Genomic DNA, 14344 nt, shown 5'->3' on the forward strand with positions numbered 1-14344 from the left:
TTGTTTCCACCACTCTCGTAGACAGCGAGTATAGAAATCGTAGAATCATAGACGTGTAACAGGATGGAAGCGCATTCAGCCCATCTGTGTGCCTCAAGTCAGCAAACAGCCATGCAGCATAACTCCCACTTTCCACCCCTGGGTCTGTAGTCTTGTAGGTTATGTCACTTCAAGGGCACATCCAATGTGATGAGTGCTTTTGCCTCTACCGCCCTTTCAAGAAGTGAGTTCCAGATCTCCACTGCCCTCTGGGTAAAGAACCTTCTACAAGAGTCCCCTTTAAATCACATACCCCTCTTCCTAAAGATGCCCCTTGTTATGGACCCCTCAATCAAGGAAAATGGGTGTTCCTATCCAGTCTTATCTAGGCCCCTCATAATTCTGTACACTTCAATTAAGTCTCTCTACGGCCTCCTCCATTCCAAAGTGGTTATTACCATTTATTATGTAAAAATGTTCTTCCTTACATCCTTCCACCCTACCCTCCCCCATTGGGTATTTCTTGCCTAAAACTTTAAATCTGTGTCTCCTAGTGCCTGTACATTAGCTGGTGAGAACAGCATTTTTTTGTCTACCTTATTTAACCCAATGACATAATCTTCTACACCTCTATCAGATCCCTCCCTAATCTCCTCTGCTGCAAGGTGAACAATCCCAAAGCTTGCCAACCTAACCTTGTAATTAAAATCCCTCAACCTGGGAACCACTCTGCTCAATATTCTCGGCACCCTCACTTCATGATGGCACTGGGCAGCAAGGTGGAATAGTGGTTAGCATTGCTGCCTCACAGAGCCAGGAACCTGGGCTCAATTTCGGCCTTGGGTCACAGTCTGTGCGGAGTTTGCACTTTCTCCCCGTGTCTGTGTGGGTTTCCTCCGGGTGCTCTGGTTTCCTCCCACACTCCAAAGATGAATGACAAGTTCACCGAACAAGCACGTCTTTCAGTACTTGTGAGAGGAAACTGGAGTACCCGAAGGAAACCCACGCAGACACGGGGAACGTGCAGACTCCCCGCTAAATGGGCTAAATGGCCTTTTTCGGCGCAGTGGGGATTCTATGATTCCTAACATGTGGTGACCAGAATTGGATTTGTTTAATTCTTTGGAAAGTTGAGCCTGTTGGCATGTTTTGGCTGAGCTTTCAGATTTACCTTGGGCAAAATCTATTGAGGCTATAACCATGCCAAATTTTTGTTTTAAACTTGCGCCTTCATCCCACAGTTCACTAACACTTATTGTCGCTACAAATCCCTGTAACAGCCCCCCCCCCCCCCCCCCCCGCTAGATTCTCCATGATGCCGGTGTGAAACATGTTCAGAACAACGTGGTGTGCAGATGGTGGTACTCACCTGAATGATTCCTTAGGCTGCATCCAGAGATCAGGATCAGGATGGTGGCCACCTGCAACCCTGGACCCCGGAACATCACAGCAGTTGTTGGGTGGGGGAGCATCTGCAAGCGGACCTTCCAGATTTGGTTTCCTGGAGATGGTCCATCTTCCAACCACCTGAATGTTCCTGGAGATCTATCTTCATTCTCAGGAGGTCCATCTTCCGGCCTCAGAGAGCTCTCAGAGATCGATCTTTATTTTCATGAGATCCACCTTCTCCCTTCAAGAGTGGTCAGTAATTAGAATTAGAACAGTACAGCACAGAACAGGCCCTTCGGCCCTCAATGTTGTGCCGAGCAATGATCACCCTACTCAAGCCCACGTATACCTATCCCAGTAACCCAACAACCCCCATTAAGCTTATTTTTTAGGACACTAAGTGCAATTTAGCCTGGCCAATCCACCTAACCCGCACATCTTTGGACTATGGGAGGAAACCGGAGCACCCGGAGGAAACCCACGCACACACGGGGAGGATGTGCAGACTCCGCACAGACAGTGACCCAGCCGGGAATCGAACCTGGGACCCTGGAGCTGTGAAGCATTTATGCTAACCACCATGCTACCGTGCTGCCGTAATGTTGGGAGTCTTTTCAATATGACACTCAGGTAGGACGGCAGACTGCGTGACATCCAGGCCTATCCTACCACTAAATATGGTGTGGATCACCGGGGTACATAATCAATCAGGTTGGGGTTGGAAGGTTTGGCGTGGTTCCTTCCCAGCCTTGCTAAATTGCCCCTTAATTGGAAAAAAATAATTGGTACTCTAAATTTCTAAATTTAAAATTAAAAAAATAATGGCTGGGAGCAGCTAACCTTGGTTATTTTCATTCCTCCGTTGTGAATGTGAAGAATAACTGTAAAAGCTGTACAACTGGCCTAGATAAAATCAGGTAACTCAGCACAAGCCAGGCACTGAACCTATTGTTAATTGTGTTGCTGTACTTGTCTATCTGGTAAGCAACAATAGAAGGGTAGAGAGGACCTTTAACTAATACCTACGATGGCACAGTAGCACACTAGTTAACACTGTAGCTTCACAATGTCAGGGTCCCAGGTTCGATTGCCGCTTGGGTCTGTGCAGCGTCTTCACGTACTCCCCGTGCCTGCTCCAGTTTCCTCCACAAGTCCTGAAAGATGCGCTTGTTAGGTGAATTGGACATTCTGAATTCTCCCTCTGTGTTTAGGGCAGCATGGTAGCACATGTGGTTAGCACTGTGGCTTCACAGCGCCAGGGTCCCAGGTTTGATTCCCCGCTGGGTCACTGTGCAGAGTCTGCACGTTCTCCCCGTGTCTGCGTGGGTTTCCTCCGGTTGGTCAGGTTTCCTCCCACAGTCCAAAGACATGCAGGTTAGGTGGATTGGCTATGCTAAATTGCCCTTAGTGTCCAAAAAGATCAGGAGGGGTTCTGGGGATAGGGTGGAAGTGAGGGCTTATGAAATGAAAAATGAAATGAAAATCGCTTATTGTCACAAGTAGGCTTCAATGAAGTTACTGTGAAAAGCCCCTAGTCGCCACATTCCGGCGCCTGTCCGGGGAGGCTGGTATGGGAATCAAACCGTGCTGCTGGCCTGCTTGGTCTGCTTTAAAAGCCAGCGATTTTAGCCTGGTGAGCTAAACCAGCTTCAATGGGTGGGTTGGTGCAGACTCGATGGGCCGAATGGCCTCCTTCTGCACTGTATGTTCTATGTATCTACCCAAACAGGCCGGAATGTGGCGACTGGGGGCTTTTCACAGTAACTTCATTGCAGTGTTAATGTAAGCCTACTTGTGACAATAATAAAGATTATTATGATTATTATTTTTTAAAAACGCTTGTCGATGCTATTAACATTCTTGAAATGTTTTTGTTCGACATCTGGTGAAGCCCCTGTTTGCTTATTACTGGAGATGTTCAACACACCTGGAACTTATTTTTGGTCACTGTAAAATTGAGAATATTGTTAGTTGCTATTGTATGACATGCTTCTTTCCTTTTGCTAAAACCTTCTGATTTCTAAATGACTGACATGAACTTAAATGCTTTACCATTACACAAGTCGTGAGCCACATAAAGCTTCTGCTATATTTTATCATTTCACCAGCCACACATTGTAAATTGTACTGCCCTTTTAGTGGACGAGCTCTTTGCATGACCAAGGTTTGCCATGAACAATATTCACGAGGTTGAAGAGATGTCCAGGAGAATGCCAAGGGGCTGGATTTTCAAACACTTGCGGAGGCGAGGTCAGGCATGGGGGCTGCTTGAGAATAGTACTCTTGGCCTTCCAACACATTGGTGACATGCTGCACTTTTCAAAGGGCGAGTCAGAAACCTGCATGCCTCCAAGTAACTGGCAGTTAAGAGCTTATTAATGGGCTGGCAAGGGGCAGACTTGAAGTCCTACAAAAGAATGAATTACAATGGGAGTTGTTATAATAAGTTCCATTCCAACACTGTGAGGACAGCATGGTAAGTAAGCAGAAAAGTGACAATTACCGGTGAATTATTTTCCACTCGAGCACTGATATGTAAGTGCATTTATTGAAACTAGTTCCAAACTGCCTTTCACTGTGCAGTAATTTTTTAGACTAAGGCATTATGCATGTCAGCTTGTAAACCCATTTCCTTTCTTTGGCAGATTGTTAACAACAACTTGTTCTGGGGCTGGTTTAGCTCACTGGGCTAAGTTGCTGGCTTTTAAAGCAGGCCAGCAGCACGGTTCGATTCCCGTACCAGCCTCCCCGGACAGGCGCCGGAATGTGGCGACTAGGGGCTTTTCACAGTAACTTCATTGAAGCCTACTCGTGACAATAAGCGATTTTCATTTTCATTTCATTTCTTACCAAATAACATTTAGCCTTGGAAGGTTCACAGTTGCTTTTTTCGGATATTCTTGGTGATAATAAAATGGATATTTTAAAGTCTGACTGAATACATCAATACAGCATTTACATCACGTGAAGCGTAATATTCATATTTTTGGCCTTAATGAAAGTTAAATGCTCTTAGCCACATTGGCACTTATGGAAAATTTAAGTTTGAGATGTGTTGTGCAAGATGCATTGTGCTGGTTAGCAAAGGCTTTTGTATCAGTTTTTCTTGTATTCCTTTTTCCTTTCAGCCTTGTGATAGCAAGGGATAATGGAATATTAACATTTGAAAACCTCAAACCTCCTTCTCCTGCATGATAAACATCCTGAGCAAACCACCACCCTATATAAACTAATTTATATGGACATGATCATGGTAGATTAAGGGGAGGTATTAGAAGAGGGGCTGGTTTTAAAATAATAAAATACTGAGGTAAAACAACAGGATAAATCAGAGCAATAACCTTTGCAAAATCTTAGTTTATAGAAATAACATTTCAAATGGGGCAAAGTCCTACAAATGATGTTAAAATTAAATTATTGGTAAGCCCAACTCCAAAGATTTTTAGTTTTTAATAAACACAGACTGTTGGATGTATTTTGCCTCTTATAACTATTCCACTTACACCTAATTGTTTGATTGGTGGAAAATTTGGGTGATTCATCATACCTTACACGCCACCTGATCCCAATTCTCTTGCCATTAACAGTGCGGTGTGACAGGAATATAATGTGTTGCTGCTTGCAGTCTCTCCTGGTCAAAGGTGAAGGCCCAGTTGGGACCTTTAGCTCAACAGCTATTAATGAACTCTATGACTGATGCTGCATTTTTCCATCTCAACAGCCCCCTGAGTGTGGAGAAAGGCCTGGAATTAATGGAAGATTTGGCACATCTTCTGAAGCTGCAGATTAATGTCTTTGAAGATGTCAGGTATGCATTCTATCCCTTACATTATTGTGGAGGTTGTGTGTAGTATAAACGCTTCTGCAAGATATTTGAGTGATGTGAATGTAGAAGCAGTATGAAGACGAGAAAGCCTCCTAAGAAGCTAAAAACGACCTGAAAAAAAACTTGTTTGGCCTATAAAATGGATTTCGTCTAATAGGTTGCCACTCTGGCATATTTCCTGGCCTGGATTCTCCGCTCCCCGACGTCGAAATCGCATTAAGTGACGGGGCGGAGAATCTATTTTCACGCCAATATCAGGAGCGGCACGGTTTTTGTATTCTCCACCCCCTGAAAAGTGGGGTATTCTAGGAGTACGCCGCGCCAAGTATCCAGAGCCTCAAGCCATTGCCTGAGGCCCGCCCTGCGATGCTTCGTCCCAACCAGCCGAGTTCCCGATGGCGTGGGTTACGTGTGCTCACACCGTTCGTGAACCTCGCGTGGCGGCTGCGGACCCATTCGGAGCTGGAGACATTGTGGGTGGGTGGTCGGGGTGTGTGAGCGGCCAAAGGGGGGCACTACTTTTGTGGTACGGGTCCGCGGGCTGAGTCCGTCATGGAGCAAGGCGCAGCCGCTGCAGGCCGCCATGCGCATACGCGGCCACGGAACCGGGAATGCTCAGGGCCGTATTGGCAGCTGGAGATGCGAGCTCTATGCTGCCTGGCTGCTAGCCCCCAGCAAAACAGGGAATCGGTAGCTGTTTTTCGCCAGTTTTCCTGGTGTAAAAGACCACAGTTTTCATGCTGGCGTGGGGACTTAGTCACCAAAACAGAGAATCCAGCCCCCTGTTTCTCAATTCGCCTTCTTCATTTTGTTCTATCTACTGACTCAGTCTCCTTTGCCTATCAGAAATATGTTTAACTCACTTTTGAAATAATTCTGCTCTGCCAGGTGACTGTCTGATTTTTTTGCTCAATAATCCCTTGGAGCAAAAGCACTTTGCCAAATTTGCACGCAGTTCCCCATTCCTTTGTTTCGGAAATGCATCATTTAGTCAGATTTATACATTTTGAATAATAGGAGACCTAAAAACACAGCACATACATTGAAAGATTTATTTTAAATTTCAGTGTGATCCACTGGATCAGACCTTTACAAATATTTGTAATTTAAAAAAAATCTTTAACTGGGAAGCCAAGGTAAAGTGCCAACATCCGTGGTGCGCGATAACACCAAGATGAAACAAATAAGGGAGAAGATGAGATAACTTGAGAATTAATATTCATCCACCATCAAAGTCTGGAATAACTCACCTTGCAGTGACGTGAATGTTCTTTACCCCAACATTCATTATTTTGCACTTTATCCCACTGATTAATTAATAACTGCCTGGACAATGCCTTGTACAACTCCACACTAACCTGTGTCGGTTATTTAAATAATTTCTGTATATTTTGACATGTATCTGTTCCAGCACCTACCCTTGGGCTGCTTATGATAGCTTCTAACTGGGATAACAACCATTTGCAATTCTCCCTCGCTTTCTATTATTGAAGCAGTGTTTGATCTCCACGGCTTTCTATATTCCCTCCCATGAGCCAAGATCATTGCTGCCCATCTCCTGTAACTTCCAATCAAGAAGATACTTGGGCAATGTTTGAAACAGGTCACTGATTCGCTGTCGCTGGTGTCGCATTATGGTTGAAGATCAGTTTCAGCCCCATGATGTTCAGCTCATAATTACCTGTCGTGTTTCAGTCAGTCACCACTTTTATAAATAATTCTGAACTCTTTAGTAGTTTTCTTGCCGTTGGATCATTTCCATAGCTGTGTGTCTACTGGATTGAAATAAAAGTTACTCATTCTACATTCACTGCTTTCATCGGTTATCTCTCCAAGCTCCCAGATATTGCTGCTAGGAACATCTGCTTATTCGTGCAGTTTCACATCACCTTATGCTGTCCCAACACTCTTCTTCAAGATTTAGCAGCTGCCAGATGTTTCTTCACAAGTGTTTTGTCATAAACAGAGTATTTATGCCTTTTGAATAACAGGAGATCTAAAAAAAACACAACATGCACATATTGAAAGATTTATTTTAAATTTCAAATGGATCAGACCTTTACAAATATTTGTAATTTTTTAAAAAACTTCAACTGAGAAGCCAGGGTAAAGAGCCAACATCCATGGTGCGAGTTAGCACCAAGATGAAACTAATAAGAGAGAAATTGGGAATTAGGAGACAGATGGAACCCCATGAGCTTGTAGGGGAATAATGGAGGGACATGTTTTTTGTATTTGAACATTGAGCGATTAGATGGGGATGGAAACATTTAATGGGAATGGTAGCATAGTGGTTATGTTACTGGATTAGTAATCCAGAGACCTGGACTAATGATCCAGCAAAATCCGCCAGCGCTGGGACAGTGGTTAGCACTGATGCTTTACAGCGCCAGGGATTCGATTCCAGCCTTGGGTGACTGTGAGGAGTCTGCAAGTTTTCCCCTTGTCTGCGTGGGTTTCTTCCGGGTGCTCCAGTTTCCTCCCACAGTCCAAAGATGTGCAAGTTAGGTGGATTGGCCATGATAAATTGCCCCTTAGTGTCCAGGAATGTATAGGTTATGGGGATAGGGTGGAGGAGTGCGTCTGAGTAAGGCGTCCTTTCAGAGGTTCGTGCCTCCTTCTGCACTGGAATTCTATGGTTCTATGAGTTCAAACCCCACCATGCCAGCTGGGAAATTTGAAACTGGTTAGTAAAATTAATCTGGAATAAAAAGCTATTGTCAGTAATAGTGACTGTGTAACCATCAAATTGTTGCAAAGTGTGCTTTGGGGAACAGGTATCTGCAGTCTCTACTTGGCCTGGCCTATTTGTGACTCAATCCCCAAGTGGTTGGTTTGTGATGGCCGCTGAAATGTCCTATCAAGCCGTTCAGTTGGGAGATGAGCAAATAATCTGAACCTTGCCAGTGCGTGACATCTACATCCAGAAAATCATTTTTAAAAGTTTTTGAGACTGATTTTACGTTGCAATGCAAGATGGATCAGATAAGTACACTTTCAACGAAGTATTGCTCTTTCTATTTTTTCTGAGTAATCCCTAATTGTTGGAGAAGAAGAAATGGTAGCAGTGTTTTTCAGTAGATCCCTTCTCGTTTAACATAACAATGCACTTTAGCAGGAGTTTCACCATACCCATGGGCTAATTTTCTGCTATGGAGCCCCGGTCACCACCAAATCCTATTAGGAGATCATGGGCACTCCCTTCCATTAACATTAACTCAGTAAGTCTTGCATTTGTGACCCCCTTGGCCACCTCAGAATGTCTCCATGTGCTATATAGCCTATACAATATGGCACTGGGGCACAGTGGTTGGCACTGTTGCCTCACAGCACCAGGGATCTGTGCTTGATTCTGGCCTTGGGTGACGTGTGGAGTTTGCACTTTCTCCCCTTGTCTGTGTGGGTTTCCTCCGGGTGCTCCAGTTTCCTCCCACAGTCCAAAGATGTGCAGGTTAGGTGGCGTGGCCATGATAAATTGCCCCTTCGTGTCCAGGGATGTGCAGGTTAGGTTATTGCATTACGTGGATCAGGTGGGGGAGTGGACCTGGATAGAGAGCTCTTTTGGAGGATCAGTGCAGACTCAATGGGCCTCCTTCTGCTTCTGCACTGCAGGGATTCTATGATTCTAATAGTTACTTTTGAATCATAATGACTGTCCGATTGTAGGAAAGGATGCCACAGATTTATTATTGATCAAATCTTTAGTAATGTTGGTTCAGGGACAAATAGAATTGTCCTTTACCAAAAAATATTTGTATCCACTTGGTAAGTTAGAACGGGGCCTCGGTTTAATGTCTGATTGAAAAAACAGGACAGTCACACTCTCTCTCTTGAGTTCAGCTCTTTTGTCCAAGATTCGACCAAGGCTGTAATGAGATCTGGATCTGTGAGGCCTTGACGGAACCCAAACTGTGCATCATTGAGCAGACTGTTGCTGTTTGAAAGCGCTGTCGATGACATCTTCTATCACATTGCTGATGGTTTAGCTCAGTGAGCTAGACAGCTGGTTTGTAATGCAAAACAATTCCAGTAGCGTGGGTTCAATTCCCATACCAGCTTACCTGAACAGGCGCGGTTATGTGGCGACCAGCGGCTTTTCACAGTAACTTCATACTTGTGACAATAAACTATTATTATGTATTATTATGATGTATTATTATTATTATGATCAAGAGTAGACTAAAGGGGTAGTAATTGCCTGGAAGTGGATTTGTCCTATGTTTTGTGAGCAGAATATACCTGTGCAATTTTCCACATTGCCGGGTAGTTGCCAGTGTTATAGCTCTAATGGAACAGCTTGGCTGAACATGGTTGCAAAGGTTTCCGCCTTGTATTTTGCGCTGATGTGTTGGACTCCCCTATCCTGAGGATGAGTATATTTGTGGAGCCTTCTCCAGTTAGTTGTTTAATTGTCCATCGCCACTCAGGACTGCAGAACATAGATCTGATCTATTGGTTGTGGGATCATTTAGCTTTGCCTATTGCGAGCTGCTTCTGCTATTTGGCAAACAAGTAATCTTGTGTTGTAGCTTCACCAGAATGGCACCTCATTTTTATGTATGCCTGGTTTTGCTCCTGGCATACCTACCTGCACTCTTCATTGAACCAGTTTTGATCCCCTGGCTTGGTGGCTGGCTTGATTGGGAGATATACTGGGCCATGAGGTTACCGATTGTGGCTGAATGCAATTCTGCTGCTGATGTCCCACAGTGCCTGAGAATGATCAGTTCTGAGTTGCTAAATCTGTTTGAAATCTAGCCCATTTAGCACGGTGAGTGCCACACAACATTATGGAAGGTATCTTCAATACTAAGACAGGACTTTAAAAAAATTCATTTACAGGATATGGGCGTCGCTGGTTAGGCCAGCATTTATTTCCCATCCCTAGTTGCCCTTCAAAAGGTTGTGGTGTGTTGCCTTCTTTGAACTGCTGCAGTCCTTGAGGTGTAGGCACGCCCATTGTGCTGTTAGGGAGGGAGTTCCAGAATGTTGCCCCAGTGACAATGGAGAAACAGCAATATATTTCCAAGCCAGGGTGGGCGGCATGGTGGCACAGTAGTTATCACAGCTGCCTCACAGCTTCAGGGACCCGGGTTTAATTCTGGCCTCTGGGGACAGTCTGTGGGGAGTTTGCACTTTCTCCCTGTGTCTGCATGAGTTTCCTCTGGGTGCTCCGGTTTCCAACCAATGTCCAAAGATATACAGGTCAGGTGGTTTGGCCATGATAAATTGCCCCTTTATGTCCAAAAGGTTAAGTAGGGTTACTGGATTACAGGGATAGGGTTGAGGAATGGGCTTAAGTAGGGCACTCTTTCCAAGGGGCGGTGCAGACTCAATGGATGAATGGTCACCTTCTGCACTGTAGGGATTTCATGATATTCTAAGTGTGACTTGGAGGGGAACCTCCAGATGGTGGGGTTCCCAGGTATCTGCTGCTCTTGTGCCTCTAGATGGTAGTGGTCGTGGATTTGGAAGGTGTTGTCGAAGGAACCTTGGTGAGATATTGCAGTGCATCTTGCAGATGGTACACACGGCTGCCACTGTTCGTCACTGGTGGAGGGTTTGAATGTTTGTGGAAAGGGAAACAATCAAGCAGACTGCTTTGTCCTGGATGGTGTCGAACTTCTCGAGTGTTGTTGGAGCTGCACTCATCCAGGTAAGTGGAGAGTGTTCTATTACACTCCTGACTTGTGTCTTGTAGATAGTGGGCAGCCTTTGGGGGGGGTCAGGAGGTGAGTTACTTGCTGTAGGATTCCTCGTGTCATGTGAGTGCCCTTTAAGAAAGATTTGGTCTTACCACATGACTTGTAGCACGTCTTCAGCAATGTCATTTGAGGGTGGAGCTGGGCTGTGGCTGTCGGGTGAGAAGGGGTTTAGTGTTTGGGTTTCAGTATTGGTTTGTTGCTTTGGACTGCAGAAGAGAAGCATTGTTTCCCTGTTTTCATTTTAAAGCTGTTCCAGGAAACTGAAAGCACTTTGTGTGTGGCAAACTGCCATTGAATGCCAAGGGGTGATGGTTGCATCCTCTCTTGTAGGAGATGGTCATTGCCTGGCGCTTTGTGGCACAAATGTAACTTGCCACTTGTCAGCCCAAGCCTGGATATTGTCCAGGTTTTGTTATTTTGGATATTGACTGCTTGATTATCTGAGGAGTCAGGAATGGTGCTGAATATGGCAAATATCCCCACTTTTAACCTCCACAGGACTATGCGGTGGTCACTTCTACCAATGCTGTCATCTCCCCGACTGTCAGCATGCTATAAGAGTGAGAGAGTATCCTGGTGACCTGTACTGCAGAAGGCAACGGTAAACCACTGCAGTACTTGGCCAAGCATAATCGCGGACCAAGCAAATGGAAATCCATGGTTGCTAACATCCTCTTGGGGAATATTACCTGAAGGAGGAAGGCGAACTAGCGCGGTAGATGAAGGGGAACCAGAGGATTTGGTATATTTGGATTTTCAAAAGCTATTCATCAAGATGTCACATGAAAGTTCCACAGGCCAGTTTTTTCATGGAACCTTGAGACTCTTTGCCAAAAGAATCTGAGTGGGCGTGGTTTACGCAGTCACTCCGACGGGACAGGGCATCAAAGAGCCAGGAAGCAACTCCAAAGGGAGCCATCTTTAAAGGACACCTGACCAGCGGTGCATCTAAATGAGCCCCAACACACATCACGGAGGTCTTGGGGGCTGCCCCCACACACACACATCGCCGAAACCGCCCCCAACCCACCCGCGCATGGGTCTCTCACTAGAGTCTGCCACGGTACAGGTTGGCAGTGCCAACATGGCAGTGCCTGGATACATGCCTCTGCCAACCGCACCCCCTAAAAGGCTCCCTAAAGTCACGTAATGTCGGTGAGGTGTGAAGATCCAGTGAGGGGAAATCATATAGCAGGAAGCCGCTAACAATACTTAAACTCTTTAAACTTTGAAGTTTTAAATTGAGGTTCACTCCCTTTTTGGGTGTGAAATTCGCCGGCGAAGGGCAGGGAAAATCAGGAAATGCGATCTCGCCGGTGAGAATAGTGGGCAAGGAAGGTCATGGTAATTCTCAAGTAATTTTGCGATAGAAGGTCAGATGAGAATGGCTTTCATTTTGAATATGATATATTAAAGTTAGACATATTTCTCAGAAAGGAAGCATCCTGAATTTATTCTTTCTCGGTGCCTATGCTTTACCGTAACATACATGCCCTGTGTACATCAGTATGAAACTCAAAATGGCAGTCAATGGCAGGATGAGCTCTGCTTCTGCACTGTTAACATTTCTTTGTTAACGAAAAGAGAAAAAGTTTGCAGGTGCCCGCACTCTGGATTCTTGTAAAACACAAATGAAGGTTTATCCAGATATGTTGCTCATACAATCAAAGATGGAGAACTGCCTAACACACGCAAACACACTGCTGATGTCACGACATATCATGTAATGCTTTACCAGCCGGAATGTATTCTTTGATGCATAATGTGCACCATTTCCTTTTTTCATTTTTTAAAAAGTGATGCTTCATATTGTTTGTGCTTTCAAGGGCAGATGGAGGTTAAGATACAATTTCAATCTGCCAGCTGTAACACAACAGACAAGTGGTATATGTAAAATAGAATATGTGCCCGATGACATTTTGCCGATAATGAACTGGGAGCTGAGATAAGAAAGGACGAGGTAAAACTGTCAACGTGACTAGATTTGTTTCAGGAAGGATCACTGAAACAAGTACTTTGCAAATCGAGGCGTTAGTCTTTATGGATTCACGAGGACCACCTCTTCCCACACATCAACCAATGGGACATAACACTGGGATTTTATACCAGAACCTTCACTTTAAAAGGAATATTGTACCTTTCCAGTTAGTTTGGACTATGGCATATTTTATCACTTTCAGTGGAAGTTTACTGAACCCAAGTTTAAAAAAAAAATAAATTCAGAGTATCCAATTTTTTTTCCAATTAAAGGGCAATTTACCATGGCCAATCCACGTCCCCTGCACGTCTTTTTGGTTGTGGGGATGAGACCCACGCAGACACGGGGAGAATGTGCAAAACTCCACATGGACAGTGGCCACGACCCAGAGCCGGGATGGAACCGGGGTGCCCTGAGGCAGCAGTGCTAACCACTGTGCCACCCTTGCTGAACCCAAGGTAACCAACATGTGTCGGCCCTGGCTCGGTGGTAACACTGTTTTCTCAGAGTCAGAAGCTAGGCACTTTTAAGTGCCACTCAAATGCCAGCCAAATTCAACGTAAAGGTTATAGGTCATGTGAACTTCATAATACACTTTGGAGTTTCTAAGCCCTGGCTCCTAACACAAGCCTTATACCTGCCCTGGTGGCCACATCTTAATATGGCTAGCTCAGTTCAGTTTATGATCAATGGTAACCTCCAGAGATTTAGGCACATGATTTGTACTGAGGGAATGCTGCACTGTTGGAGGAGCAATTATTTTGGACAGGACTTTAAATCAAGGCCCCATATCTTCCCTCAGGTGGACAAGAAAGATCCCACCACACTATTAGCTCAGAAGAGACAAGGGGAGTTAACCCCGGAGTCTGGGTCAATATTTAACCCCCATCAACATAAAAACAAATGATCATTATGTCATTGAGTTGATTTGGGATCTAGTCAGTGAGTGTACTTCAAGGATACTTCTTGAGCTATAAATCGTTATGGAGCATCCAGTGGCTATGATAGACACTACATAAATGCAAGTTTCTTTTCTTCATCATGTTTGTAATGTGGAAACACGGCTGCAGCTAATAGTGCCACCAGAAGAAAAATAATGAAAACAATATTATTAGCAACTGAAAAGAAACTTGGCTTACGTGTTTGGCACAACAATCAATGACCCCAAATGGATTGAGAATAATCAGGCACGGTGAAACAGTGGGCAGCAGGAACTGCTGGAATATTGTGCCCTGTTCTAGAGATTCTTTAACACATTTTGTTTCCTTTAACCGGTTGCCTGCTTTCATTTGTTAGTGCAAGTGGAGAGTCCAACACTTAAGTGGCATAGTGTGTGGGCAACAGCCCCCCCACAGGAGCAGAAAATGAAGGAAGAGGCTCAAACAATGGGTGGGGAAAGTTGTGGCTTTTATACTGTTCTTTTATTTCACAAACTGAAAGTCCACTGCCTGGAAGCTGGCTTCTGCT

At 44.8% G+C, this 14344-nt stretch overlaps 1 protein-coding gene across 1 annotated transcript in view; it reads left to right on the forward strand.

The window, feature by feature from the left end:
- LOC119966526 (receptor-type tyrosine-protein phosphatase N2-like) overlaps window positions 1-14344 on the forward strand; it is a 983927-nt gene that overhangs the window by 481859 nt on the left and 487724 nt on the right. The window contains exon 10 of the mRNA XM_038798374.1: window positions 5090-5176. Coding sequence (XP_038654302.1) covers window positions 5090-5176 — 87 coding nt within the window. The remainder of the gene's footprint in view (window positions 1-5089; window positions 5177-14344) is intronic.

The sequence above is a fragment of the Scyliorhinus canicula genome, chromosome 5, assembly GCF_902713615.1.
Source record: "Scyliorhinus canicula chromosome 5, sScyCan1.1, whole genome shotgun sequence".
NCBI lineage: Eukaryota > Metazoa > Chordata > Chondrichthyes > Carcharhiniformes > Scyliorhinidae > Scyliorhinus > Scyliorhinus canicula.